The following is a 27,935-nucleotide window of genomic DNA, read 5'->3' on the forward strand; positions in this document are numbered from 1 at the left end:
CACAGCCCTCTGGGGTAGAGAATTCCAAAGATTTACAATCCTGAGTGAAGAAATTTCTCAGTCCTAAATGACCAACCCCTTATATTTATTGACTCTGGGGAAACAGCCTCTCAGCATCTACCCCATCAAGCCCTCTAAGAATTTTATACGTTTCAATGAGATCACTTCTCATTCTTCTAAACTTCAGAGACTATTGGCCCATTCTACTCAATCTCTCCTCATAGGACACCCTCGCTCATCCCAGGAATCAATCTAATGAACCTTCATTGCACCTCCTCTAAGGCAAGTATATCCTTACTTAGGTAAGGAGACCATAATGGTATGCAGTACTCCAGATGTGGTCTCACCAAAGCCCTACGTAATTGCAGCAAGACTTCCTTACTCTTATACTACAACCCCCTTGCAATAAAGGCCAACATACCATTTGCCTTCCCAATTGCTTGCTGTACCTGCATGTTAACCGAGTAAAGGCCAGGGATCAAACCAGAGTCCCGTCAGCTGGAGTTGGACTCAGTGGTAGCACGCTTGCCAGATTCAGAAGATTAAGGGTTCAAGCTTCACTCCAGGAACGGAGTACATAAACTAGGCCGATACCTCAGTGCAGTAATGAGGATGTAAAAAATCCTCTGACGCTATTTGAAGCAGTGCAGGGAAGTTCTGCCCGAATCCTGGTCAACATTTATTCTTCAAACAACATCTCCAAAACAAAATGAACTAGCCATTGTGTTTGTGGGAACATTTCCCCCACTTAACAGTGACTAGTTTATTGGCAGTGAAGTGCTTTGGGATATCTTGGAGTATGTGAACAGTCCAATACAAATGTAACTTTTTTTTCCTGCTTCGATTGGCAATTTGACATTTCTAGTATGGAAGCAGAACAGATTGTCTGTGGATGTTACAAACTGTTAAACTATGCCGAGATTTCTTCTGGGATGAGAGGCACACATGTAAAATTGCACATTCCTTGGGTAGGCAACTGATATCCAAGATCCAGAATAAATAATGCAAGAATTCTCAGGGTAAAGATATAAACAATTTATTGGTAAGTAAGGTGGAGTAATTACAACAGAACAGAGATAACCAAATCACAGATTTGCTAATATTCCAGTTTCTTTTCTACACCTTATACATTCTTTTAAAAGACATGATGATGTTAAAAATCTACCCAAAATACCCAGTGTGAATTATTCCAGAAACTGCACAAAACGAGACAAACACAGCTTTAAGAACAAGAGCTCACTCTGACATAACAATCCTCCAGTGTAACAAACTAAAATGGACCATAAAATTAGTGGCATTTGAAGTGCAGCTCGACAACCAGTGTCCGATAATCAATGCAATGAAAACAAGGATTTATTCTGTGGGAGTGTTGAGCAAATGGATATTAAAAAGGACTGAATGTCACTGTGAAAAGTTAAAACATAATTTCTAAGTGCAAAACACTTAAAATCCTTCCTCCCAATCCCCTGTAGGTTATTTGTGAGGAGAAGCCTCAAGATACAATTTATATTCCATAAATTAGCAGAATGGTTGAGTTTGGTCAGCACGCGCAAGATAGGTCACATCCATGGTTATTTGCTCATATTTTGTTTATAGCACACAAAATGTAAATGAGAAAAGATTAAGTTTTAAATTGGGAATTAAAATTGATGGAGTGCTTTTGATTGATATATATTCAGAGGCTCTCCAAAATAAGAGATCATAATTGTGCGCGCACCAGGTTTGCGTACTCTAAACTATTTGTCTAAAGTCAGTCGCTGGTGCTGTATCTTCCATTTCTTTTCAGTTTTGTACATCAGAAATGCTGCACGCACACACACACACAATCAGTCCTTCATTTGCAAAAGGGACAGCTCACGTCTGGAGTACATGTTCTCTACAATAACTACTTTCATTCAAGACAAACTTATACACCAACACCAAATAAACCATGTATTTATATAGAATTAACAGCACAGACACAGGGCAGTCGGCCCAACAGGTCTGTGCCGGTGTTTATGCTCCACATGAGCCCCCTCCCACCTTACTTTATCTAACCCCATTAGCATATATTTCTATTCCTTTCTCCCTCACGTACTTATCCAGCTTCCCCATAAATGCATCTATGCTAATCACCTCAACTGCTCCATGTGGTGCGAGTTCTGCATTCTAACCACCGAGTAGAGGTTTCTTCTGAATTCCTTATTGGATTTATTAGTGACCATCTTATATTTATGACCCTTAATTTTGATCTCCCCCATTTACTTTCTGTATTCAAGCAACACTGTCTACTTGTGCAGTCATAAAAAGTGGCAGCAAAATGTGTTACTAAAAGGATCAATGCCAGGAGCCAAAGTCAAAGGAGCAATTCTCAAACATTTTGATGAGAAAAAGAGTGTTGTGTTCAGGGTTCTCACTATAAAAGTACTAAATTCAAAATTAAGACAGCCCTAGAGAGTTTAGCCTGTTTCACCAATAAACTACATCTATGAAAAATTGGAATGTATCTGTTCTGAATTTTTCTGATGGTAAAATACACATACTCTCTTACCATGTGTACTTTTGTCTCAATCTCCAACACAGCCTTGAACATTTTACCCCCATTCTCTTGGTCCCGTTGCTGGCTGCAGTGTTACTATCCAAAAAAAAAGTCTGCCTCTGGAGTTACTTTTCCACATGGCAGTGGGGTGATTAGCCTGTGGGGCCAGTCTCTGAGTGGATGGAATCGGATTCAACAACTGTTGGGCAGATCACCCCTGACATGGTGTGCCCTCTAGTGGCTATCTGGGTGCATTGCACACACAGGGCACCAAGGCAGGAGCATCCTCAGCAGGAACACACACATTTATGGAAAGGGACAGGTTTAATTGGATCTAATGGCCTCTTGTTGCTTGAGCATTTTCCTGTACAAAAATTTAGGCTGGAGCAGAATAAGAAAACCCTAATTATTAACATGAGAACGATTCAAGGTGGCTATCAGTGTACCTTTAACAGGAGGAAGTTATTCAGCTCATCTCAATTTATCCATCTAGAGGGAAGCTAGTTTCTTCCATTGCAACATTCAACTGTTTCTTAAATTATTTCAGAGGTTTTGCCTCGACTATCCTATTCCTAAGTCTAATCCATGTGTTGATCATTGTAGAATTTCTTGATATCTCACTCAGTTTTGTCAGTTTCAACTGGTGGCCCCTTCTCGGGCTTTAGCATATCTATACAGTTGCCTATTTTACATACCGCAATGAGATCCTGGCTTAGTTACTTCTAGTCAGAGCTCAACAGCTCAAAATGTTGAGTCTGCCCTCATTATCTACAGTGGTTTCCAAAATGCAGAACTAGAGTTATTTAAATGCATGCTACTAGATATGAGAGATTAGTTACAAAGACTTTCAAAGCTAGGGCTTTTTCCCCACTAGAGCAGAGAAGGTTAAGGGTGTCCTGATAGAGGTCTTCAAGATTATGAGTCATAAGGTAAACAGTGGAAGTTGTTTCCATTGGTTGACATTGTGGTCCGAAGAGGGAACAAATTGAAGATAGAAAAAGAACCGAACAGGAGGTTAGAAAAAAATGCCTTTATGCAGAGGGTGGGCAGAATGTGGCACTCTCCCCCAGGGACTGTTGGTGAAACAGTGTCGACAAATTCTATTAAAAGGGAATTTCATAGTTGCTTGAAAAAAAAAGGATTATTAAAGGGTATAGATGGGGGGGGATTAGCATGGTGATGGTTTCCTGAATTATATACCTGGCTACCCAAAATAAAAAAAGTCCACCAGAGCAGGAACTGAACCATCAACCTTCCTTTCTACATAACTTGGTATATCACCACATTGTGCATTTGCCATCGGTTTCAAACAATTTTTAAGGCGGCGGTGAATCAAAACCAGCCTATGAATCGGCAGGCTTTAATTGAATCCCACTACAGAACCTGAACACAATGTAGGCTGACACTCCAGTACAGCACTGATGAAATACAGATGTTAAACCGGTTCTAATAGTTCACTACATATTAAAGATTTCAAAGTACAGTACTACTTAAAAAGCAAGGCGTTCTCCTGGTGTCCTTCACCAAGTGAGAGATTCTGCTGTGTACAAAAATGGCTACCCTGTTCCTACAGTTTATGCAGTTATAATAATTTATTCCAAGTTATATTAACATTTAAATAGAATGAAAAACAGTTTTAAAGTTTCATATCAAGACCATCATCTTTAGAGTGTGTCAACTGAACTTCAAGACAGGAACTTTCCAAAGATAATAGTCTTTCCCAAGTAAACCACCCAAGTTCACACACTCTCAGAATGAAGAATGCAAAGTTGTAATGATGGGTTTTAACACTGAGCAGATACGGTTCAGCAAGATCCAAAGGAAAATAGTTTAGTGTCTTTTTAACCAAGGTTTATCGGTGTCTTTTTAAAAAAAAAATTCAATCAGTCCACCCAGAACAAAAAACTACCAATTGCCATGAGGCAGAATGGATGAAAAATAGATAACTCTTTGCTCAAATTCATTCTTTTGAAGAAAATTACTGTTGAAAGATTTTGCTCTCATCACTGCATGCAAGAAAAAAAAGAAAAAAAGAACTGCAATATTTTAATCATCAAGTTTGCTTCAGGATCTTTGATTTGCAATTAATGGCTGTCTCGTCAGGAACAGAAATTTGCATTAGTGCAAAATTAGCACTCCAACTGCACCTGGATGTTCTGAAAATTGGCATGCACTCATTTAAAAGACGACAATTTTACCTGTTGCTTGGCGATGGCGGAGAATTGTTTGAAGCGCTTTTAGATGTACAATCATGCTTCAAATGCAATTTTTAGAAACAAAAAGCCATTTGATCCAACAAACTGGTCCTATTTTCAGAAATCAACTGCACCTACTCATCCCCGAGACTCAATTATTTCTCCTTTGAATTCAGTTATATTGTCTGGTTCCCTCCCTGCTAACTTGCCCTACAACTCTGCTATCCTTTGGGTGAAAATGTATTTCTACTTCCCTTCTTGCTCCTAATTTGCTAAAGTTGAACTTACTTTTAAAGTGGTTTCCCCTAATAACTACATCCCTCGCCGTCTTGTACCATAAATAGAAATGAATCACTTCCAAAGAAGCTCGTGTGTTATAAAAGATCAGAGAGGGAATCACCTTATTAAGTCAGTGATGGGCTCATTCCACTTTGGCTCTGGGTACATTGAAGAAAGTAAAACTCTCCAAACAACTTCAACTTACTGTTCTGCCATTGTCTAACCAAACATCACAATTTTCCAAAAACAAAAAATGCACTTTGCATAAAATCTAGCTTAAAATATCTCTTGTATAAACAAGATGTAAACATAAAACCAGTAGTGTAACACAGAATAAAGTCATTTGATAAATCAATAAAATTGACATGATTATCTAACGTTAGGTAGTTCCAAATACATAAAATCCTGTTCATTTCCAAGTTCTTTCAACAGTGGTTGTACAATAAATATAAAAGACCATTGACTAAAATGTCAATACTCACAAATAAGTGATGCTGATTGTCAATATACAGTACAAAATGGCACTTAAAAGGGAAGGTTTAAACCTGCCATGTGTAACTGATAATTGGTAAGGTAATGTACACATATGTACTTGTATCTGATCTCATTTGTATAGATCTGTACTAGGGTTTAAATAAAATAGCACAGGATTACTTGGCATGGTAAGAGTAACAGCACACACTAATTGGAAAGATATCAGGGCTGTTGGCCATTTTGAGCCCACCCCTTTATCGTGGACTAAATCAAACCTGCTGTTTTGCAACTCAGTCCTCTCACTACTCCAGTTAAAATGTTTCCACTTCCTTCCCTCAAATGTTACTCCCCATCTAAGTGTTGCCTCATTTTGGAGTATGGTTGCAAGGACACCAGTTTCCCACTGGTACTTTAAAAAAAAGTGTTCATGGGATGTGGGCCTTGCTGGCAAGGCCAGCATTTATTGCCCATCCCCAATTGCACCCAGGGGACTATTCTTCATGTCCAAGCCTTGACTACATTACAACAGTGACTACATTTCCAAAAAGTAGTTCATTGGCTGTAAAGTGCTTTGGGACACCCTGAGGTTGTGCAAGTCACTACCTGTCTTTCCTAGACAAGGAGCATCAGCAAACTGTTCAACTGTGAGGGACATCACAGCAGTGTCTAATCCTGTCCTCATCCAAGTGGCTATTCTTGACGTAACTGCATTGGTAGGCTAGTCAACTGATAGGGGACTCACAGCCAAGTAACATCCTGTTCTCGCCCAACATTGATACACACACTTGGATAGCAATTAGGCAAGGGAGGCCTAGTGAATTCCCCCCATCCCAAACCCAGGAGCAGAGGTCAATGGTGGCACTCCTACCCAGCTGTAATCCACTAAGAAGGGGGGGGGGGTGGTGTAAAGGGAAAGGAGAAAACCAGCAAAAAACCCTTTGACCATCTGGAAGGACAATGAGCACAGCATGTACTCAACTGCCTAGCAGCTCTAGAGTTCCAAAAAATCTATTCAAGCTCACTTAATAAACCTTAAACCCTCTCATCACAGTATTCCTTTCCAAAACAAAATGCAAGGCATGTAGCAGCAATATTACACAACTCTTGAGTTCACAAGGACTCAACACCAATACACTATCAGCCCCAGTGTAGTTGGAGTTTCAGGGTAGACTATATTAAATTCAGTGTTGTCACTAGGATTGCAGGTGCAACTGGGAGGGGGGTGTAACATTTTTTGTACTATGCTCACTTGAACTGTGGAGAAAAATGCAGTCTAACTAGATTCAATCCTTCCTATCTTGGGCAGTGCCTGTAGAGAATGTCAAGTATTTGGTGACATAATCTACATAATTAAATTGTGGCACTCCTTCACTCGTGTGGATTTAGCAATTCTGCATTGATGCGCAAATGTTGGATTTTACCATAGTGTGTAGATATCTAGCTGCTATGGTTTAAGAGTTATTGATAGAGCAGCAATTTAACTGATGACAGGTTAATTAGCTCAGGAGACACCTCAGCCTGCAATGTCTTGAAAGGGTGCACTTTGGATTGGTGCTTGGGGGGACCCCCCCAGCCCTGCCCCCCCCCCCCCCCCCTGCACCCACCCAGGGTGCAGCTTTCTGTAGAAATGGTAAAGCAGCTGATTTTGTCAGCTTGTGACTCCTGACGGGCCCTGCGGCCTTTCCTCGGCTATGCTCTTTAGTATTAGGGCATTCGGATTAAAACCAGGACAGTCAACAGGTATGGCTGAGGACTCATCCTCAATCTCCTCTGATACAAATTAGTGCGACAGTACTTAAAACATTCACGTTCTGCATCCATCTTATTTCTACTTCCTTGAGGATAAAACAAAGTTTGAGAAAGTTCCAGTTCCTCGGAGTCCATTTGATTTTTCAGTATGTACTGCCAGTCAATTTGTGATGGAACATATCCATTTTCTTTTAAAGTATAAAAAAATTAATTTTCCTTCAGTGATACTGACCCTCTTACCAGTTATATTGTAGCAATTGCATTCTACCATAGATGATTCCATTGAGCCAACAGCTTCCAGCTACAAAATGGAATAGCTTAACAATGCAGTGTTCTTACTAGGAGTTACAAAGTGTAATGGTGAATGTGTGAAATATACACTCAGCTGCACAGTAGGCATTCCCTTCATAAAATTTCAGAGAGAAATTTCTGCTCGGTGTCCACAATTAGATTGCATCCTTCCAACCATGGGTTGGGCCTGCAGAGAACATTGAGTGGTGGAACATTAGGATGAGGCACTGGTTGCAGGTCAGTCAGTCAATAGTAATGCCAGTGCTGGGAGCTTTTTAAGATGAACTAAGACCATCACATAAAAAAAGGTACTGACAGTGTCGACTGTGATTTTTCCTGTAGTGTAATGGTACCAATACACAATATAAACCTAGCAACAACACTGCAGTACAACGTAGTGTATTATTTCCTTTGAAGAATAATTCAGGCAGCCCAGCCCTGAACCAAAACATAAACTGGGCAATACAGGAAACTCTCTATCGGCACCTAAATAACCGGAAATCTCTCAACCAGCAAAATTCAGGAGTAGGTTCAGGTAAGTTTTACTTCATATTAGTGGCCGTGTAACTAGGGTTCCTGGATCTGTGGCCGTGTAACCGGGGCTCCTGCACCTGTTGCTATGCAACAGGGACGCCTGGATCTGTGGCCGTGTACGGGGCTCTCGTACCTTAGTAAGTATACCTCTCTGTAATCCGGACTTTTTGATCAACCGGCACCACGCCGGTCCCGCCAGTCCCGGATAAAAAAAAGAGTTTCCTGTAGTATGATCTTTTAAACGTGGAGCCTGACAAAATACTCTCTGAAATGGAAGTGCTTGTGATTAGAGCAAGTCTGCCCAACATGAGAAAACTGAAGGACCTGCTGTGCATTTTCAGTTTTTAAATAGTGGTCATTCTTAAATCATAACCAGACATACTCTTGTATACAGAGCTTAGTCTGGTTGTAGTTTAAACAGCACCAGGTGGTGCAGACAATTACGATAAAGCAAAATTTCAGATTTCTATTTTCAAATGGCTCAATGTAGGATAATATCTTGGGAGTGGAGGCTCAAACTGGTGTCTCTCAGCCAACAAACCACCAACTGGTACTTCAGTGCACTGCACCGCACCACCTGGATCCATATTTTAGGAACTGCTTTCAGCTCAGCCATTTATGATGCTCCATACTTCAATTTTCATTGCACATTTGTCTGATGCAAACAGAAGCAAGTTAATGTATTTGTCCAACAAGTTATAAATATCATGTTACCAACTCCGCAGATAACCTACAGGATTTAGTTCCTGCCCTGCGTGCACACTGATCATTGATTAGTCCACATCGACAATGCAATTACCCTACAAAATACATACCGATTATTATCTGCTAATCAATTAATTTGCTCCACCATCCCAAAAAGTATTTACGGGTTGCAAACATAGCTGGGAATGTTCACAGTACTATATTGAAGGGGCAATGCGAACTTGCAGACTTGGTGATGCTTAAGATTTCATGTCAAATTATAGACCACTAAGGAATCAGATGCTTTAGAAAGCGACAACATGCTTTGTGTCACAATCTAATGGCGTGTATATTATTTTAAAAGCAAAGATTTAACACTAAACCTCACCCAGGCAACCCATTTAAGTGTTAAAACTACATTCCACTTCACCTCAGTCTTGTAGTGCAGATATGCTACTTTGACAGAAGACAAACAGAACTAGAATCATACATACAAATAAAATCCTATTCATTTCAAAACACACGCTGCATAATAAAACAGTGAGTTTAAAAAAAAAAAGTCCACAGGGAATAGGCAGGAATATTGCTCTGGTGATAAACTGAACAAAAATAATGTGTTATACACTTGTGCTATATGCAAGAAGCTGAATGAAAAGCTAATACACAGATGGCAAGTCAAACCCAGTTTTCTTCCAGAAGGTTACTGTGGCTGGTGGTTGGCACAGTGAGATTGGCCATCCATGAAATACAAGTCATTTCACACAAATCTTCACCTAGGGACAGAAGAAAGAAAGATCAATCAGAGAATCCAGCTTATAATAGCCTAACTGCTTCTTGGCAATTTTAAACCAATTTATTTCTATTTCAGGAACAGTAAACTGGCCGGTTCCTCCTTTCAATCAAGCTTCAAACTGATTATTTTATATCCTGGGAAACTAACTAGGGCTACCTGGATTTTGAATATCTGACCACATCACATTTGAAAAGAAACAAATTGAACCACACCAGTATTGCTTAAGTTTGAATTATTCCATGCTTTAGCTTTTTATTAAAGCTTGCAACAATATATTGAAATCGGTCTAGTACAGAAATCTGAATGATGGGCTTTTAAAAAAAGAATCTGGTTAGGTACCATGACTGGATTTGAATCAAAACTAGGAGAATCTCATTTTTGAGAAGAATCAAGTCTCTTGGAGATAGCGCTATTACCCTGCAATACACCAACAATCATGTCATTTTAATTACGTATGTTAATCCAGTTGTACTTCTGAGCTTGGCAATTACCCCGAAGCCAATTCTCTCAGCGAATGCAGTCAGCAGTTACCGCTTTAGGAAAGAACCTTCATTTATAAAAGCTTTCAAGTCCTCGCATTGTTGGGAGAGCAAAACAGACGCGATACAAAAATGTAACATTTCATGACCACTGTAGAGGGGTGAAAATGTATCAAAACAAATTTTCTCGCCCACTTCCCACTGTTTTGTACAGCGACTGCTGAGGGTCTAATGAGCCAGCAGAGGGATAATATCACAATCGATGCAAGGAATAGTGATTCCGGAAGTTCCAATTATTAAAATCACACTTTTAATGAAGAAACAGTAAAATAAAGTTAGGCACTGAAGTGTAGAAGCCTCTTAGAAGCCTTGAAGTGTCCACATTTTCCAAGAACTTGAAGTACAGACAAATTGCAAATGCTGTTTCATGCAGCATGTAAATAGTGTTCAGAAATATAACAGGTTAAGCAACTGCATTATTTGCATACTTTAAATCAATAACTGTGGTATTAAAGCTCTTTCATTTAATAATTTACCAAAAAAAGGTCATTAAAACCATGCTCTGAAAGGTAAAATATTTCCTTTTAAACCTATTTTCCTTTGTAAAACAGTTTCTTCGTTAATATGCTGGTTTCCTTTGTGTCCAATTTATACTGCAGGGCAAATTCAGCGCTACCCGGAAATTTGCATTTGTACAATTGCTCTGAAATCGCAAACATGACTATGCAAGCCTGGCTGCGACCTAACCCACATCAGGGGAGGCAGGATGTGTAGGGCAGCAATGCAATGGCATAAATGCTCATTTGTAAGGTTGAGCCAATAGAGCAAGCCGCCTAGAGTCAGGGCCAAATGCCACCGCTGTAAACTGTTTATATTCGTTGTCACCAGCATTTCCCTTCGAGGCAACAGATAAAACTCCATTTCCAAGATTTTTGCTGCTTCTGATAGCAAAGTTATCTCCGGTGCTGCTCTGCAATGGAGACAACCCTGTAGGTACATAGACGAAAAAAGACCAAGGTCCATCTAATTCGCCATCTTGGTAGTCGCATGATGCAACAATAATGACTAATCGTAGCAAACAATCTCTAGCAATCAATTAGACTACAACAGACCCAGACATGACCCGAGGAAAACCCAGTGATGGAGAGCTTTGGGAACCATAGGTCCAGAGTCGCCTTGTTCCTTCTTAAGCATGCTACACTTACAGGTCATGTCTCAAATTACTCAGATTGCATCCCAAAATGTTATTTTCTGAAATAAATCTATCTAATTTACATTTAAATGAATCAATGCCAACAGCTTCCACTGTGTCCCAAGGGAGCCTGTTCCATAGATTGACCACTCGCTCACTGAAATATTGTTTCAGCAGATTAGTTTTGAATTTACCCCCCACTTCAAGCTCTGGCCGTGTCCTCTGGTTCTACCGTTCTGCAATAGCGAGCCATGGTCTACATTATCTGGTCCCTTTAGAATCCTAAAAACAATCCCATCACACCTCAACCTTCTCTTCTCCAGTGAGAACGTGCCCAATTTACATAATTGCTCCTCATAATCCAATCCCTCCATCCACTCAATCATTCTGCTTGCTCTCTTCTGCATCCTTTCAATAGCTGCAATATAATTTTTGTACTGTGGTAACCAGAACTGTACACAGCATTCCAAGTACGGTTGCATCAATGATGTACAGAGTAGCTGATTACCACACTATTGCAGCTCAGTTTTAATACCTTTTACTACATCCAAACCTCTAATTTCCTTTACTCAATGTCACTGAGCATTGTTGCAATAGCTTCAGAAGCACTTTGCATTTCGCTACATTGAATTTAATTTGCCACCTTGCTGCCCAAGTATTGTACAGGAAACTCTTAACCGGCACCTAAATATCCAGAAATCTCTCTTAACTGGCAAAATTCAGGAGTACGTTCAGGTAAGTTTTACTATATATTAGTGGCCATGTAACCGGGGTTCCTGGATCTGTGGCCGTGTAACCGGGACTCCTGCACCTGTGGCCGTGTAAGCGGGGCTCCTGCACAAGTGCCGTGTAACCGGGGCTCCTGCACCTGTGGCCGTGTAACCGGGGCTCCTGCACAAGTGGCTGTATACGGGGCTCTCGCACCTTGGTAAATATACCTCTCTAATCTGGACTTTTTGATCAACCGGCACCACGCCGGTCTAGTCAGTGCCGGATAAAAAAAAAGTGTTTCCTGTATATTCAAATCCTTCTGTACCTTATCCTGTTCAACTCTGGAGTCCATCACCTACATTAGCTTAGCATCGTCTGTAAATTTAGACACTCTGCTTCTGACTCCTAGCTCCAGATCATTTATAAATCTATTAAACAAAAGACCTACACAGACCCCACTGGTAACATTCTCCCAGGCTGAAGAAAACCCCTGGACCACTAGCCTCAGCTTTTATCGGCTAACCAATTACAACAACTTACACTTATAGAAGTCCCTTTAACATAGTAAAATGCCCCAAGGCACTTCATAGGAGTATAACCAGACAAAATTTGACAGAGCCACATTGAGATATTAGAACAGGTGACCAAAAGCTTGGTCAAAAGAGGTGTTTTAAGGAGCGTCATAAAGAGGTAGGTAGAGAGGCCGAGAGGTGCAGGGAGGGAATTCCAGAGCCTAGGGCCCAGGCAGCTGAAGGCACAGCTGCCAAAGTTGGAGCGATGAAAGTCAGGGATGAGCAAGGTGCCAGAATTGGAGGAGCGCAGGGATCTTGGAGGGCTGGACCGCCAGAGGAGGTTACAGAGATTTAGAGGGAACTCCAAAGCTTGGGATCTAGACAACTGAAGGCACAGTCACCAATGGTGGGGAAAGGAAATCGTGGAGGCCAGAATTCGAGATCTCTGAGGGTTGCAAGGCTGAAGGAGGTTAGAGATGGGGAAGAGCAAGGCCACGAAACGATTTGAACACAAGGGTGAGAATTTTAAATCTGAGGCATTGCTGGACCAGAAGCCAATGTAGGTCAGTGAGCACAGGGGTGATGGGTGAACGGGACTCGGTGCGATTAGGATATGGGCAGCAGTGTTGGATGAGCTCAAGTTTAGAGGGAGGAATATAGGAGGCTGGCCAGGAGAGGATTGGAATAGTTGAGCCTGGAGGTAACAAGGCACAGATGTATCCTTTACATATCCATTGTAAAATATTTCCACTAACTCTCACTCGCTTTATTTTCAGTACCAGCCTTACCAGGGGAACTGTATCAAAGGGTGCAGAGGAGTCACCAGGATGTTACCTGGGCTGGAGCGTTTCAGCTATGAAGAGAGACTGGACAGGCTGGGGTTGTTTTCCTTGGAGCAGAGAAGGCGGAGGGGGGGGACCTGATTGAGGTGTACAAAATGATTAGGGGCATAGATAGGGTGGATAGAAAGGAACTTTTCCCCTTAGTAGAGGGGTCAATAACCAGGGGGCATAGTTTCAAGGTAAGGGGCAGGAGGTTTAGAGGGGATTTGAGGAAAAACTTGAGGGTGGTTAGAATCTAGAACTCACTGCCTGAAAGGGTGGTAGAGGCAGGAACCCTCAACATTCAAGAAGCATTTAGATGAGCACTTGAAACGCTATAGCATACAAGGCTACGGACCAAGTGCTGGAAAATAGGATTAGAATAGATAGGGCTTGATGGCCGGCGTGGACACGATGGGCCAAAGGGCCTTTTTCTGTGCTGTATAACTGTGACTCTATGAAAGGCCTTACTGAAATCCAAGTGCACCACAGCCACTGCCTTACCCTTTATCAAACCCTCAAAGAAAGCCAGTAAGTTAGATTGGCAAGACCTCCTCTTCATGAACCCATATTGCCTACCTTATGTTTTTTTTTCTATCCAAAAGCTTCTCTTTAATAAAGGGTTTCAATAACTTACGAATAATGGACGTCAAACACACTGGTCTGTAGTTTCTTGGGTCAGTTAAAAGAGTAACAGCTGCCTTTCTCTAATCCAAAAGGCACCTCTCCAGTATTTAGTGATTTCTGAAAGATTTGTCCCAGAGTTTCTTCAATTTCCTCAAGAATCCTCAGATACATCTTATTCAGGCCCCGAGCTTTATTCACCTTAAGTTTGCACAGCTGTTCAGCAATATGAATATAGTGTCACAACTTACCTCTAGTTTCCTCTAGTTCCCTTTCCAGATCAAATAAGTTACCTGTTTCCTCCTAGGTATAAGCTGAGGCAAAAAACATATTTAGCACTTTAGCAACCTGTGTAAGATCAGTTGTCATGCCCTCACCCATTCACGCTTTCAGTGGACCCACTCCATCCCATTTTCTCTTCATAGAACAAAAAAAACTTCATTGTTATTCTCTTGCCCTATTCAATTCAAAATTCTTGGCTATTTTGATGCCCTTATTACATTTCAGGTATGCCTTTTGGTATTGAATCCATTTGAATTCTGTGCCATTTTCCTTCATGGCCTTCTTCACGAGTTGCTTGGAAGTCCCCTTCAACCAGGCTGGAGTGCCTTTAAGCTTTGTATGGGTACACGTTGCTTCAATGCATTCAGACTCCGCACCTTGAAGGAACTCCACTCACCTAGCCATATTCAGGGCAACTCTGACAAGACTTCAAACAGTTAAAGTTGCCCGTCTTAAAATCTGGCAATTGTGTTTGGGTTTTAGTGACCTATTCAATTCTTATGTCATGTCAAACGTGATCGCATTACGATGACTGGTACTTAAAGCTTCACCCACCACTGTGTTGCTGATTTGATCACCCCCATTAGTCAGAATCAAATCCAAGATGTTTTCTCCCCTTGTTGGCTCTTATATAAAAAGAGAGACATAAAAACAATCTAATTAACTCTAGAAATCGCTTCCCCGTCTTACCAGTAGAAGCATTACCGTCCCCGTCAATTTCTGGCAAGTTGAAATCTTCAATTACTATAGTTGGTCCCTTACAAGTCACCTTCCTTACCTCATCTCAGTTCCAGATCACTGTGGCCTGGTTATCTATTGCATTAACATAGCACAGCAATAGTTTATCTCTGTTACCATCTATTAATTCTACCCAAAGTGATTCTTTTTTCTGCCCCATCTATCTATTTTTATATCCTCACTTGTGCCTCAATACTGGAGATTATATATACAGAAGATGTAGTTTTTTTTTAAAAAAAGGGGAAATTTAAATTCTTGCTTGTATTGCTACTTCCTGTGTGTCTTCGCTCCCAATTCTCAGTAAATTGCACAAAAACAGGACACAGGTTTGGCTGGTTTAGAACAGGGTGATGCCAAGATTCTGAAGAAACAAGGAGAAAACCAAACACATGGGTGCCATCGGAAGCAACAGCTGGAGGAAGAGGTTTAATGGCCTTTTCTTATCAAAAGCATCTAAGCTTTTGATGGACGTGGAATGTGATTTTTGTCACGCAGTATATATTTGTAGTTAACAATCACTGACCCAGGGAGATCTGAAAATTGTTACACTTGGATATAACACGTGTTGCAGGAGCAGCACCCCATTGAGGTCTGAACAAAGCCTTTTCATTAGCCAAAATGTTTTCCAACGTTGTTGCTGGTACTAGAGATGACTCATAAAAAGGTGAATTTTCTTGTTCCTGTTTACTAGGCAAAGGTATCAAGGGATATGGAGCAACAGCAGGTAAGTGAAGTTGAGGTACAGATCAGCCATGATCTAATTAAATGACAGAATAATCTCAAGAGGCTGAATGGCCCACTCCTGTTTCTATATCCTACCCATGTTACTATCTTTGTTAATAAGCATGGATTCAATTTGCCTGACCTTATTCTATTCAAACAGGCTAGGTTTATAAAGCATGAAATGAAGGCGTATTAAAACCACAGGACATGTTTCTCAGTTTCAGATATTTTTAGAACGGCAGATTGCAAGAGTTTCCATTTAGTGCCCCCCTCCCCAGAGTTAAGCTGTGATCCGTTTCTTTGCAATTTTCTATAATCCATTCTTCCTCAGATTTCCTTTTTTCGCTTTACTGCCGAGCATGCAATGTTTAAAGAAACAATATCCTTCTCAACCCCATCAACTTTGTTCTCTTTTAATGCATCTTTGCAATCAGCAGATCCACTGCTAGCAATGTCTTTTAGCGTTGTTTCCATCATATTCCCTATCCTCTGGAAGATGACAGATGGCATTTGACTAACTGTGGAGGACGACCTCAAAATACCTGTGCTAAATAACCTTATAAAACAGGATAGTTCTTTCTGTAGAATGCAACGTGGAGTGCTTTTCAGAAGAAAGCCATCTTCTCGGCTGCTACTACAACAGCTTTGGGCTAGTGCCAATCTTATAAAACTCTCACTTACAGGTGATATAAAAACCTACAAGAAGAATGTTCTCTCTACACAGCTGCCTGCAGCAAAAGAAAATATAGATAGCTAATGTAGCGGGACAAGTAACACGTCCTAGAAAGGATAAAGTCCCACGATATAGGTTATAAATAACTGGGAGCGTGTTTAAGACCATCACACACGAGCTGTGGATCCCATTTATAAACAGCTGGAATTCTGCTTTTGTACCTCATCATCCAAATTTTTTCGGTAGAATACAGGCTTACTAATATTTACAGAGTCTGCTACTCCCCTTGCATGCAGTAACAGCAACTCAATAGCACAAGATGGGTTTCCTTCAACAGAACCTCTGTTTTTCTATTAGAGCAGCTTTTTTTTTTTTTTTTTATAAATAAATGAGTTCAATGTCCTGCCCTCATCATCCTTCCTGTCAAAGCCTTCCAGCTGTTTGATCATCCGGTGTAAAGAAGCACTTCTTGGCATTAGTGCTAAACAGGCCTTCATAACTCTTGTTTCGCTGGCATAACAAAGTACTGTTTTAAGTGTCCTTTCTCTACTGTGTTAAGTACATTACATACTTCTACAAGGTATTCTCAATCTTTTCTGAGGCTTATCAAGTCATTCTTCATAGCTCATCTCCCTAATACCAAGGATCAGCCTCACTCCTCAATGAAGTTCCAATTATCTGAAATAATAGCACTTAAGTTCAAATCACTCTGATGTTCACTTCTGTCTGCCATGACTTGGCACAAAAGTAAAACTTGTTTGAGAACAGAATAAAACTAGCCACACAAATTCTACCTGCATAGAACCGAATAGAGCAAACACATCTTGGGGTTCAAGTGAAATTAAAACTGCTAGATCTTCACGGTCGTGGTTTATGATGCTATCTGAACTGCTTCACAGGTAACATTCTAAAGGCTATGCTTTATCCTATAAGTAATGCACTGTGGCCATCTGCTCTCAATTGCCATGTTTCTCTGACAAAATGCAGGTAACTAATGGTGGACTAAGTAGAGCCATCTGATTCACAACTCTCAAAAAGGTACTGCCCCAAAGCTAATTTTATATTTTAAAAGTGTATGCATGCATATCCTGCACATTGGGTGCTGTACAGACAAGTACTTGCAATTTCTTTTAGTATTCTGCTTGAAACAGAGCAGAGGTCTTGGGTTGGACAGGGCAATATGGAGTGAAAGCAATGAGTCTGCACTGACTGCAGGTTTCATAGTATGAAATCTATCCGGGAAAGAGTGTACTTGAACCCACAACCAATTCAAATGATGCTCACTAGATCTGACAGTGACATTCAGTTTCTGACTGGCAGATTTGGTCCAGTCTGATCTCCAATGCCCATAAACTATTGTTTTATTATAGAGAGAAACTATTTTCTCTGGTTGGTTTTGGGGGGGGGGGGGGGGGGGGGGGGGGGGGGGGAAAAGAGGGGTGGTCCAGAACAAGGGGACATAACCTTAGAATTAGAGCTCGGCCATTCAGGGGTGATGTCTGGGAACACTTCTTCACACAAATGGTAGTGGAAATCTGGAAAACTCTGCACCAAAAAGGCTGTTGAGGCTGGGGGGTCAATTGAAAATTTCAAAACTGTGATAGATAAGATTTTTGTTAGGCAAGGGTATTAAGGATTCCAGAATCAAGGCGGGTTGATGGAGTTAAGATAGAAACATAGAAGATAGGAGCAGGAGTAGGCCATTCAATGCGATCATGGCTGATCATCCAAATTCAGTACCCGGTCCCTGCTTTCTCCCCATATCCCTTTAGCCTTAATATATCCAACTCCTTCTTGAATATATTTAATAAATTGGCCTCAACTGCCTTCTGTGGTAGAGAATTCCACAGGTTCACCACTCTCTGGGTGAAGGAATTCCTCCTCATCTCTGTCCTAAATGGCTTACGCCTTACCCTTAGACTGTGACCCCTGGTTCTGGACTCCCCCGCCATCGGGAACATCCTTCCTGCATTTAGTCTGTCTAGTCCTGTTAGAATTTTATAAGTTTCAATGAAATCCCCTCTCATTCTTCTAAACTCTAGCAAATATAAGCCCAATCGACCCAATCTCTCCTCATACGTCATTCCTGCTATCCCAGCTATCAGTCTGGTGAATCTTCGCTGCACTCCCTCCATGGCAAGAACATCCTTCCTCAGATAAGGCGACCAAACTGCACACAATACTCAAGGTGTGGTCTCACCAAGGCCCTGTACAACTGCAGCAAGACATCCTTGCTCCTGCTCGAAGGGCTGAATGGCCTACTTATGTTCCTACCGTGGTATAGTTAAGTCTGGAAGAGTTTGTTGACTAGTGGTAAGAGTCAAGCACTCAAGTCAGATACAGCACAGGCTAACTTACAATGCAGAGCTCAGCTATATTACCACTATACATACCTAAATACAAATTTTAGACCATTCTTACTTGATGAACACATCCATTTCTTTTCACAAAAGGCTTTCCCAAGGTACAGTCAAACTATTATATAATTGTGTCTGCCTCCAACTATTGCGTACAGGAAAAGCAGTGCACTTGAAACGCAGTGTTTGAATGCACAAGTAAATTAGGAGACAGCAGTCATTCTTTGAGACACACCCTGTTCCCCTGAACAAACTCATTGGCAGTCATATGCTTACAGCAGATTTGAACTCGTTAAATATTTCTGTGCATACCTGCTTGGTTATTCATTAGTTTCCTTCTCGTGTAACGTGGTAGTTGCCAATACAACACTTTCATGGTGAATAAATTATTGAAATAATACATGCTGAAATGCATTACGCCCTCAAGGCATAACCAGCAGGTTGTAGGTGTGCAGATGGTTAATTTACCAACTCTTCTTTCCTGCTATAACCTGTACATATTATGGGGTGTGTGGGGAGGGGGTGGGTGGGAAGAGAGGGGTGCAGGATTGGGGGGGGGGGGGGGGGGGGGGGGGGGAGAAAGAACATAAAAAGAGAGCTTTTTTTTTACAATTAAACTCAACGATGCTCCAGTGGTGCTATGAAGTGAAAGACAAGTCTGGCACCATACTGGATTATTGATTTTGGCCACAACTTTTCGTACAGAAACAAAGCAAAGGACATATGTTTGAAGGGGGTGGTTGGGTGGGTTGGGGGCGGGGGAGGAGGGGGAAGAAAGAAAACAAATGATAGTAGCCAGCTCAACAGCAATGGCAGAATGCTGGAGACAAACCTCCTTCAGCTTGGAAATAGTGTGCAGTGGTACGCAGAGAGGGGGGGGGGGGGGGACAACAACTTGCATTTATATAGCGCCTTTAATGTAGTGAAATGCCCCAAGGCACTTCACAGGAGCGTTAGTAACATGAGATATTAGGATAGGTGACCAAAAGCTTGGTCAAAGAGGTAGGTTTAAACAAAATAAGGCTGGATATTAAGAGAATCAAGGGATCGAACGGAAAAGGAGTTGAGAAGTGTAGATGATCAGCCATGATCTTACTGATTGGTGGAGCAGGCTCGAAGGGTTGAATGGCCGACTCCTGCTCCTATTTCTTATGTTATGTCCAATAATTTTAGCCTGTATGTATTAGCCTGTATGTATTGGTTTGTTGCCGTGTTATTTTCTATCATTTCATATGATAGAAGAACATGGGCATCCCAAGTATTAGCCAGTAATTTATTTTAACTGCAATTTGGGGTTAACTTATTTGCCAGAGAACAAAGACACAAATGTTGGTTCATAAGTGATTTTGTCTCTGATTATGGAGTCTGGCTTCTAGCCGTCGACATGAATAACTGCTTGGGGAAAATCCTGAACTGTAACATCCATTTCCTGTTGATGGCACAGTCTCTTCTACAGACTGACATTATAAATAACCCCAATGTGTTTAGTTTGGTAAAGTAGAAGTTAGTTTTCCTTCATGAATACTGGAACAAAGAATATTTGTTGATTTACATGATCATGAGGGGACAAAATTCCCCCCAGCAAAAAAAATAATTCAGGAAAATTACAGCAGCTGGTTTTTGAATGGTCATTGACCACGATATTAGCAGCTCATAAAAATGGAATTAGTATGTTGGAGGTTGCAGCTAATGGCTTCGATATGCAAATTAAAAGTCAATAAGGCAGCTTTTCCCCATCATATTATCCAGCTAACTGCCATAATCCATTAAGTACCATCGCAAATGGTATCACATTACAGCAGAGATGCTGTTTTTCACATTAAGATCTGAAAGTCTTTAAGAAAGCATTTACTATAGGAATAATCAGCTGAATTATTTTATTTAGCATGCCTCAAATATCTCTCATTTGGCACTAATTTATGCCCATTAACTTTCCAAGGACTGAGGGAATCTATTCAGTTTCCACATTTAATTTCTAAGAGGGGAACAAGTACTGTTCAGAATCAAAAGATTACAAAATCAGAATAATAAATATTATGCCACAGCAGTATTTCACATTTGATACACAAAATAATGGAAAAGATTAGGAACGTAGGAATTGTACAAGACCATTGCCGTCTATCTGGCCAGTCCTGAAGTTAAAAGATGTCACCACGTGCTTTATTTCTGTCTCTTATCACATCTTTCACCAAAAATCGATCCAAATCCCTTTTGGATCTTCCCAAACTATCCACATAATCCTGGGTGGTCCATAAAATCATAAAAGACCACACATTCAATACTGTGTGTGAAGTAGTTAAAGCTAAACTGACTTCTCTCTCAGGAGCTCAGCTCTGTGCCCCTTGTTAAATGAGAGGTTAGTCTTAATGAGTGCAATACTGAATATAGATCTATGACCAAAAACTGACTATGTACAGTCCTTTAGCTTTTATTCAAAATGTTTGGGCAGTCCTGCTTGAGCCTGCATGCCTATCAGCTGGCTGAATGAAGTGCTGCATCAACAGGTCGATAAAGATGCCTGTTGGGAACCAAAATGTTTTGCTGGAAAGCAGGGAGACAATTCCCATTCTACTGACTTATACTCTGGGGCTTGAACCTGCTTGGTGAAGCCCCTTGGGACATTTCACTACTTTAAAGGTGCTATATAAATGCAAGTTGTTGCTACTACTATTTTTACATCCCCACAGTAAAGAGCGACCTTGCCGTACAATGTTCCCATCAAAACCTGGGCAAGCACTGCTGAAACTCACCAGAGGTTAGGCACATTCAATTTTTGATTACAAATGAATGTGTGAAGAGAGTTTCCCCAATTGCTCAGTTAATAAAGGGTACGAGCATCTGAGTTAGACAGGCCCCAAGGCCCCAGGTTTGATTCCTGGTCTGTGAGGAGTTCATTACCTCAGCTGGGACAACTGTAGGGATGTTAGTCAGCTTCAGTGCTAGAAAGTGGATAATTAGACAGGCTTCATTGCTATTCAATGACCGATGCTTGTAAGTATATATGTGTGTGGATGTTGGATGGGTGAGGTCAGGACAAATGCCAATACTTTTGGTTGTACTGTGCATGGGAGAAAGGGGAAAGGAGGACATTTGGCATTAAATAAAAGCATGATATCCTTGGGAGGGTCTAAAAACTAACAAAATAAAGTCCATTTCTAGGAAGCTTGTCCTTGCCAAATTACTTTTCTTATCTAAGTTGACAAGTCAGTCTTGTGACTGTGCTTGTGCTGAATGCCAAAGGCAAAAGCTGAGCCAGACCTCACTTAAAATAGTACAGGCAACTTTTGCTAGAATACTGTATAAAGGACTATTTCTTCTTACCAGACAGAGTAACTGGACCACGAGAAGTCTCATTGCAAAATGTGCTATTTATTCACTCGGAATCTTTTTTCAATGACTTGTGCATTAAAATAACTCCCACTGATATAGATGTATAGAATAATTTAAATATTAAAATCATTGCACTGCAAAACACCAGTATCACAGATGTGGGGGAAATTTGGAAAATTCCACAATGTACCTGCTATACTTTACATCAAACACTGTGGCATCTTCATCATCGTCATTCTCTTCATTGAGTGGAGTCATTTCCACCTTTTCTGCTGGAGTTGTAATAATATCATACTTCCTCGTTTTCCTGAGTTTTCTTCCAGACCTGAGGGCAAGAACATTGTTTATTCATAAAACAGAAGTGATTACTAAAGATGGTGCCCCTTCCATCTGATTAAAAGGTTCACTTAATATTGAAGTGCTGGAAAATACTGGCAGCAAGCTTACAGGAATCCACCAGGAAAAAGAGCCTATTTAGCCACTGTTTACAAAGGAGCAGCACATGATGGGAGTGGACACTAAAACACACATCCTCTCTCAGCAATGAGCCTCAGAGATGCAGAAAAGGTCATGATCCTGACTGCGACAGCACTTACTTCAGAGTCAAACGTTTATTCTAAATAACTTGTTTTTGGTAATGATCTCATCAAACAGATGCCCGAGAAGATCATGAGGGCACAAGAAAACACAAAGATAAAAACAAAAGCTGCTTGGCCCACTCAGTCTGCTCATTCCACAAAGGCGATATACAATTTACACAACCAACTTCATCTCCTGGGGAACGAGGGCTGTGAAAGTGCAAGGGAACACTCAAAAGAAGATGATTGTGAAATTTCTCCCCGATTTCCAAAAGTAATCAAGCATAAATACCACAATGTGAATGCAGCATTATGAATGCCCCAGGACTCACCCACAGTACTATACAAGATTAATACTGTTGCATTAATATTGAATCACCAGGCTACATGTTTCCTCTAATTTTCAACCCCATGTTAGGTATTGAATGCAACCCTTCCTTCCTTCCCCCCCCACCCACCCAAGGAGTTAATTGATTGTTGTTGGGAGTCTGATCCATATTACTTTTATTTTGAGAGAAACAATTCTCCTGATCTCTAGTTTGACTTGAAGCTCATTAATTTTGTATTTGTGTCTGCCAGTCCTACCCTATAGGCCAAGTTAAACAATGGATATATCTACATTATCCAAACCTTGAGACTTGGATTAAGCTCCTTCTCAATATGCTGGTCATCAATAAAAACAAGTTCAATTCTGTGAACTTCTCTTTGTAACCCTTAAAACTCTGAGCCTTGGAGCCATTCTGAGCACTCTTCTCTGAACTCTCTCTAATTCATCAGTCTCTAATGTGGTGTCTGATCCTAGAGTATCTCTTTAAAAAGGAGCAGGGAAAGGCTACTGGGTATTCCTTCAATAGTCACCACACCCTGCTCCCCTCCCCCACCTCGATCAAATGTTACAGGGACAGGAATCTTTCACCAGTTAGGTTATTGAACTGAAAGCAAATTTCCCTCCAGCCAAGACGACCGTGTATTTCAGGTCTTCATTTGTATCTCAAACTTTCTGGGATGTCCATTACCATTCTCTGGAGAAGTGCTTCACCTCCTGTTGAGTGCCTCTCAGAGCTTGCGACCTTTCAACAGGGGGAGATCAGGTACACAAATCCACGTTCTGCCAAAATACATCAGTGCACTAACATTGTCGTGTCAAATACTTGGACAATGTGGCTGCATGTCCTAGTTATGACACACAAGGTCAGCTGTACAAATGAATTTTATGACAATGAAAGGATCTGTTGTGTCTGTACCTTGTGTACTTATTTAGGCATTTCTGGACAGTCTGGAACAGAGCAGATTTGACAGCACTGCACAAGTCCTCAAATGGCACTTTGGGTGCCATCCCTGTCTTCCTTGACAAAAGTTGAGAAATTAAAGTGAACTGGAGCTTTTATTTTACAGAACACTGGTATTTTATTTGCCCCCTCTGGTCAGATGCCAGGACATGCATAACAACAAGCTGGCAAACATTAGCTCAGGGGGGGGGGGGGGGGGGGGGGGAAAGAGAAAGGGGAGAAAAAATTGAAATTGTTTGCTGCCTCTCTCCAAATACTGGGAGCTTACTGAATGGTGAACTTAGTGGTTCAAACCTTCATGAACCACTAAGAAATAGGAGCAGGAGTAGGCCCTTTGAGCCTGCTCTGCCAATCAATAAGATCATGGCTGATCTTCCACCTCCTCCACTTTGCTGCACTATCCCCATATCCCTTGATTCTCTTAATATTCAAAAATCTATCGATCTCCATCTTGAATATACTCAACGACTGAGCCTCCACAGCCCTCGGGTAGAGAATTCCAAAGATTCAGCACCCTCTGAAGAAATTTCTCCTCATCTGTCCTAAATGGCCGACCCCTTATTCTGAGACTAAAATCCCTGGTCCTAGACTCCCCAGCCAGGAGAAACATCCTCCCTGCATCTACACTGTGTTTCAATCAGATCACCTCTCATTCTTCCAAACTTGAGAATATAGGCCTAGTCTACTCAATCTCTCCTCAAACAACAATCCTCCCAGGAACCAGTCTGGTGAACCTTTGTTGCACTCCCTCTATGGCAAGTATATCCTTTCTTAGGTAAGGTAATATGTTACCACTCCATGGCTAAGTTGGTAAACTAATAGGTCACATTCAGCATATTTTAATTTTATGTTTAAAGTACACCAGAGATCAATACAAATGCAGCTGCAAACAGGTTTTCTCTCACATTTCTGTTGAGGAACTTTGGTGAAAGGCAAGGGCCAATATTGAAAACACTACCAAGGTTAACACAGGAGTGGAGCAAAGTCAAGACAAATTAAGCACTGGTGGCTAGGTGACATCAAAAGGTGATTTTAAAAGCCTGTACATGTTAGGATGAAGGGAAGAATTACAAGTAGTGTGGAATTCTAGTTACCAAGTCCTGGGAAAATAAGTTACCCTAAAGGGCAGTATAGCAAGTCTCAATTTCAATAAACAGAATGCAAGGAGGAGGTATATCTTGGGTGGTGAGTTTAAAAGAAAAGACAGACTTGCATTTAAATAGCAGCTTTCACAACCTCAGGCCGTCCCAAAGCGCTTTTACAGCCAATGAAGTTTGGAGCAAAGGTGGAACAAGAGGGGACAGTTCAGAAGAACATAATAAGTGTAGACCATAGAAATACAAATAGAACAGAGGCAAGAAGGACTGAGACATGGAGAGTAGAACTAGTCCAAGGCTAGACTGGATTCGAGAGGACCCACCTAACTTATAAAACCTTGGTCACACATGGTCCACCCATCCATGAACACATATATACACATACACACACGCACATTTGATGCATTCCCGCAGTCCCAGTACCTCATCACTCTGACCAGCAGGCACACGATGAGGAGGAAAGCCCCGGCGCAGCCCAGCAGCACCAGGTTCTTGAGGGTGGAGAAGTGGCGCAGGATGGAGGTGACGCTCTCGAAGGCGGTGGCGGTGGTGTTGGTGGGGGCGGCGGCAGGTAAGACGGTGTCGTTGAGGGGGCCGGGGCCGCTCTCAACTGCGGGCAGGCGGCTCAGCACCGCGGGCAGCAGCACCGCCAGCGCACACAGCCGCCAGCGGCTCATCGCCGGTCCTTTCCGCTTCCCAAACCCCCGGGGAATCGCTCAAGGGGCCGGGGTGTGGGCAAACTCCGGCCTTCCTGAGGCAGCTCCGCTTCACCGGGGAACGGGGCAGATTTCTCCCCTCAGCTGCTCCGGCAACACGACGCTCAGTCCAGTCAGCTGTGCGCCACTGCCAACTTCCCAACTCTTCCTCCACGTATTCCGGGAGCTTTCACGTGACCTCCCACTGCTCCTGCCATTGGTCGACCCACACGTCAATCCTTAAGACCCGCCTCAGACTGCTGCTGCCATTGGTCCCGCCACACGTCAATCCTCACGGCGCCCCGCCTTCTCTCGCCAGAGCCAACAGATTCTTCATTACCCAATTGGACGATTCCAGGCTGTCAGTCAAACAGCCTTTGTTTCCTCCACCTGCAATATTTTTTTTATGAATTATGAAACTTTTTTTTTAATGCCCAATAATTTTTTCACCAGGGTTGCCCGCAGCAGTGTCCTGGAGACTTATCTTCAATTTCTGGAGACTTCAGGGCTATATAAATGCAAATCTTCTTTAAAGGTGCTATATAAATACAAGTCTTTTCTTTAAAGGCGCTATATAAATGCAAGTCTTCTTTAAAGGCGCTATATAAATGCAAGTGTTCTTTAAAGGCGCTATATAAATACAAGTCTTTTCTTTAACGGTGCTATATAAATGCAAGTCTTCTTTAAAGGTGCTATATAAATGCAAGTCTTCTTTAAAGGTGCTGTATAAATGCAAATCTTTTCCTTAAAGGTGCTATATAAATGCAAATCTTTTCTTTAAAGGCGCTATATAAATGCAAATCTTTTCTTTAAAGGCGCTATATAAATACAAGTCTTTTCTTTAAAGGTGCTATATAAATGCAAATCTTTTCCTTAAAGGCGCTATATAAATGCAAATCTTTTCTTTAAAGGTGCGATATAAATGCAAATCTTTTCTTTAAAGGTGCTATATAAATGCAAATCTTTTCTTTAAAGGTGCTGTATAAATACAAGTCTTTTCTTTAAAGCTGCTGTATAAATGCAAGTCTTTTCTTTAAAGGCGCTATATAAATGCAAGTCTTTTATTTAAAGGCACGATATAAATGCAAGTCTTCTTTTCTTTAAAGGCGCTGTATAAATACAAGTTGTTGTTGTTTTGATTGTTGTGACGTGGCTGGGCACCAGTGCCAGGCTGAGCTGCGTGGGCGTGGTGACGTATGGCGTCTGTGCGAGGGGCGACGCCCAGTTGCTGGCTGGCGGTTGAGGCGAGCGGTCGAGGAGTTGAAGTGCGGCCTTTAAAACAAATCATTTTAGAGAACGGCGTCGACCGGTTGTGCAAGGCCCGGCTGGTTTATTTCCATTTGTTTGACTTTTATCCTCCCCACCCCCTACCTCAGGGATTATATTTGCTGTCGATGAGCAGGGAGCGGATCTTGTGTACCCGCTCCTGAGATGCATTGACTGATAATGGAAGAGTTTGTGGCTGAGTTTGGGAGGCTGAGCAAAGCTGTGAGTTTGACGCTCTTTCCTCGCATTCTTTGCATTACATTTAACTAAAGTAACTTGAACGAATCCATAATGACGCGTAATTTTAAAAAGCTGAGACATTGGCAATCTTCCACTTGTTAAAAAAAATACCTGCATTTCTGTAGCGCCTTTCACCACCTCCAGGACGCCCCAAAGCGCTTGGCAGTCAATGAAGTATTTTTTTTTTGAAATGTAGTTACTGTTGTAGGAAACGCGGCAGCCAAGTTTACATAGGATATACCGCACAGAAACAGGCCATTCGAACCACCTAGTCCATGCTCCACAGGAGCCTCCTCCCATCTTAACTCATTTAACTCTATCAGCATAACCCTCTATTCCCTTCTCTCCCTCATATACTTGTCCAGCCTCCCCTTAAATGCATCTATACTATTCGCTTCAACCACTCCCTGTGGTAGCGAGTTCCACGTTCTCGCCACTCTTGGTAGAGGTTTGGGTAAATTTGTGCACAGCAAGCTCCCACAAACAGCAATGTGATAATGACCAGATAATCTGATTTTTTTTTTAGTGATTTTGATTGAGGGCTAAATATTGGCCAGGACACTGGGGAAAGCTCCCCTGCTCTTCTCCGCAATAGTGCCACAGGATCTTTTACATCCACCCAAGAGAGCAGACGGGGCCTCGGTTTAACGTCTCCTCTGAAAGGCGGCACCTCTGACAGTGCAGCACTCCCTCAAGACTGCACTGGAGTATCAGCCTGGATTTTTGTGCTCGAGTCACTGGAGTGGGACTTGAACCCACAACCGTCTGACTTGAGGCGAGAGTGCTGCCCACTGAGCTATGACTAACATGT

General features: G+C 41.6%; 2 protein-coding genes across 6 annotated transcripts in view; one reads left to right on the forward strand and one right to left on the reverse strand.

Annotated features, from left to right (window-relative positions):
* Positions 1-1,020: 1,020 nt before the first annotated feature.
* Positions 1,021-25,902, reverse strand: fam174b (family with sequence similarity 174 member B). 2 transcript variants are annotated; one of them, XM_085968518.1, is made up of 4 exons: positions 25,347-25,902; positions 22,150-22,284; positions 14,108-14,170; positions 1,021-9,497 (listed from the first exon to the last, which is right to left on the reverse strand). In XM_085968518.1, the coding sequence occupies exons 1-3, from the start codon at positions 25,598-25,600 to the stop codon at positions 14,146-14,148; spliced, it is 414 nt and encodes a 137-aa protein (XP_085824644.1). In that variant the 5' UTR covers positions 25,601-25,902; the 3' UTR covers positions 1,021-9,497; positions 14,108-14,145. The 2 variants fall into 2 exon arrangements, with proteins under 2 accessions (XP_085824644.1, XP_085824645.1); XM_085968519.1 differs by lacking the exon at positions 14,108-14,170 and having other exon boundaries at positions 25,347-25,893.
* Positions 25,903-26,849: 947 nt separating this feature from the next.
* The window catches only part of ctc1 (CTS telomere maintenance complex component 1), a 79,346-nt gene continuing 78,260 nt past the window's right edge, over positions 26,850-27,935 (forward strand). Inside the window, exon 1 of one of the 4 annotated variants that reach the window (XR_015073786.1) lies at positions 26,850-27,106. Coding sequence is in view for 1 of the 4 variants with exons in the window: in XM_085968520.1 (XP_085824646.1) it covers positions 27,065-27,106 (42 nt within the window). In the remaining 3 variants the exon portion in view is untranslated. The remainder of the gene's footprint in view (positions 27,107-27,935) is intronic. The other 3 variants (XR_015073784.1, XR_015073785.1, XM_085968520.1) reach the window with 3 other exon arrangements.

Source organism: Somniosus microcephalus, chromosome 27 (genome assembly GCF_052327205.1).
Source record: "Somniosus microcephalus isolate GS21.2 chromosome 27, FLI_Smic_1.0, whole genome shotgun sequence".
In the NCBI taxonomy this organism is placed as follows: domain Eukaryota; kingdom Metazoa; phylum Chordata; class Chondrichthyes; order Squaliformes; family Somniosidae; genus Somniosus; species Somniosus microcephalus.

Coding starts and splice junctions, on each gene's coding strand:
- fam174b (XM_085968518.1), bottom strand. CDS start 25,600: ATGAGCCGCTGGCGGCTGTGTGCGCTGGCGGTGCTGCTGCCCGCGGTG. Junction 22,285..25,346: donor CTGCTGGTCAGAGTGATGAG/GTACTGGGACTG, acceptor TCTTGCCCTCAG/GTCTGGAAGAAAACTCAGGA. Junction 14,171..22,149: donor TTTGATGTAAAGTATAGCAG/GTACATTGTGGA, acceptor TTTTTGCCTCAG/CTTATACCTAGGAGGAAACA.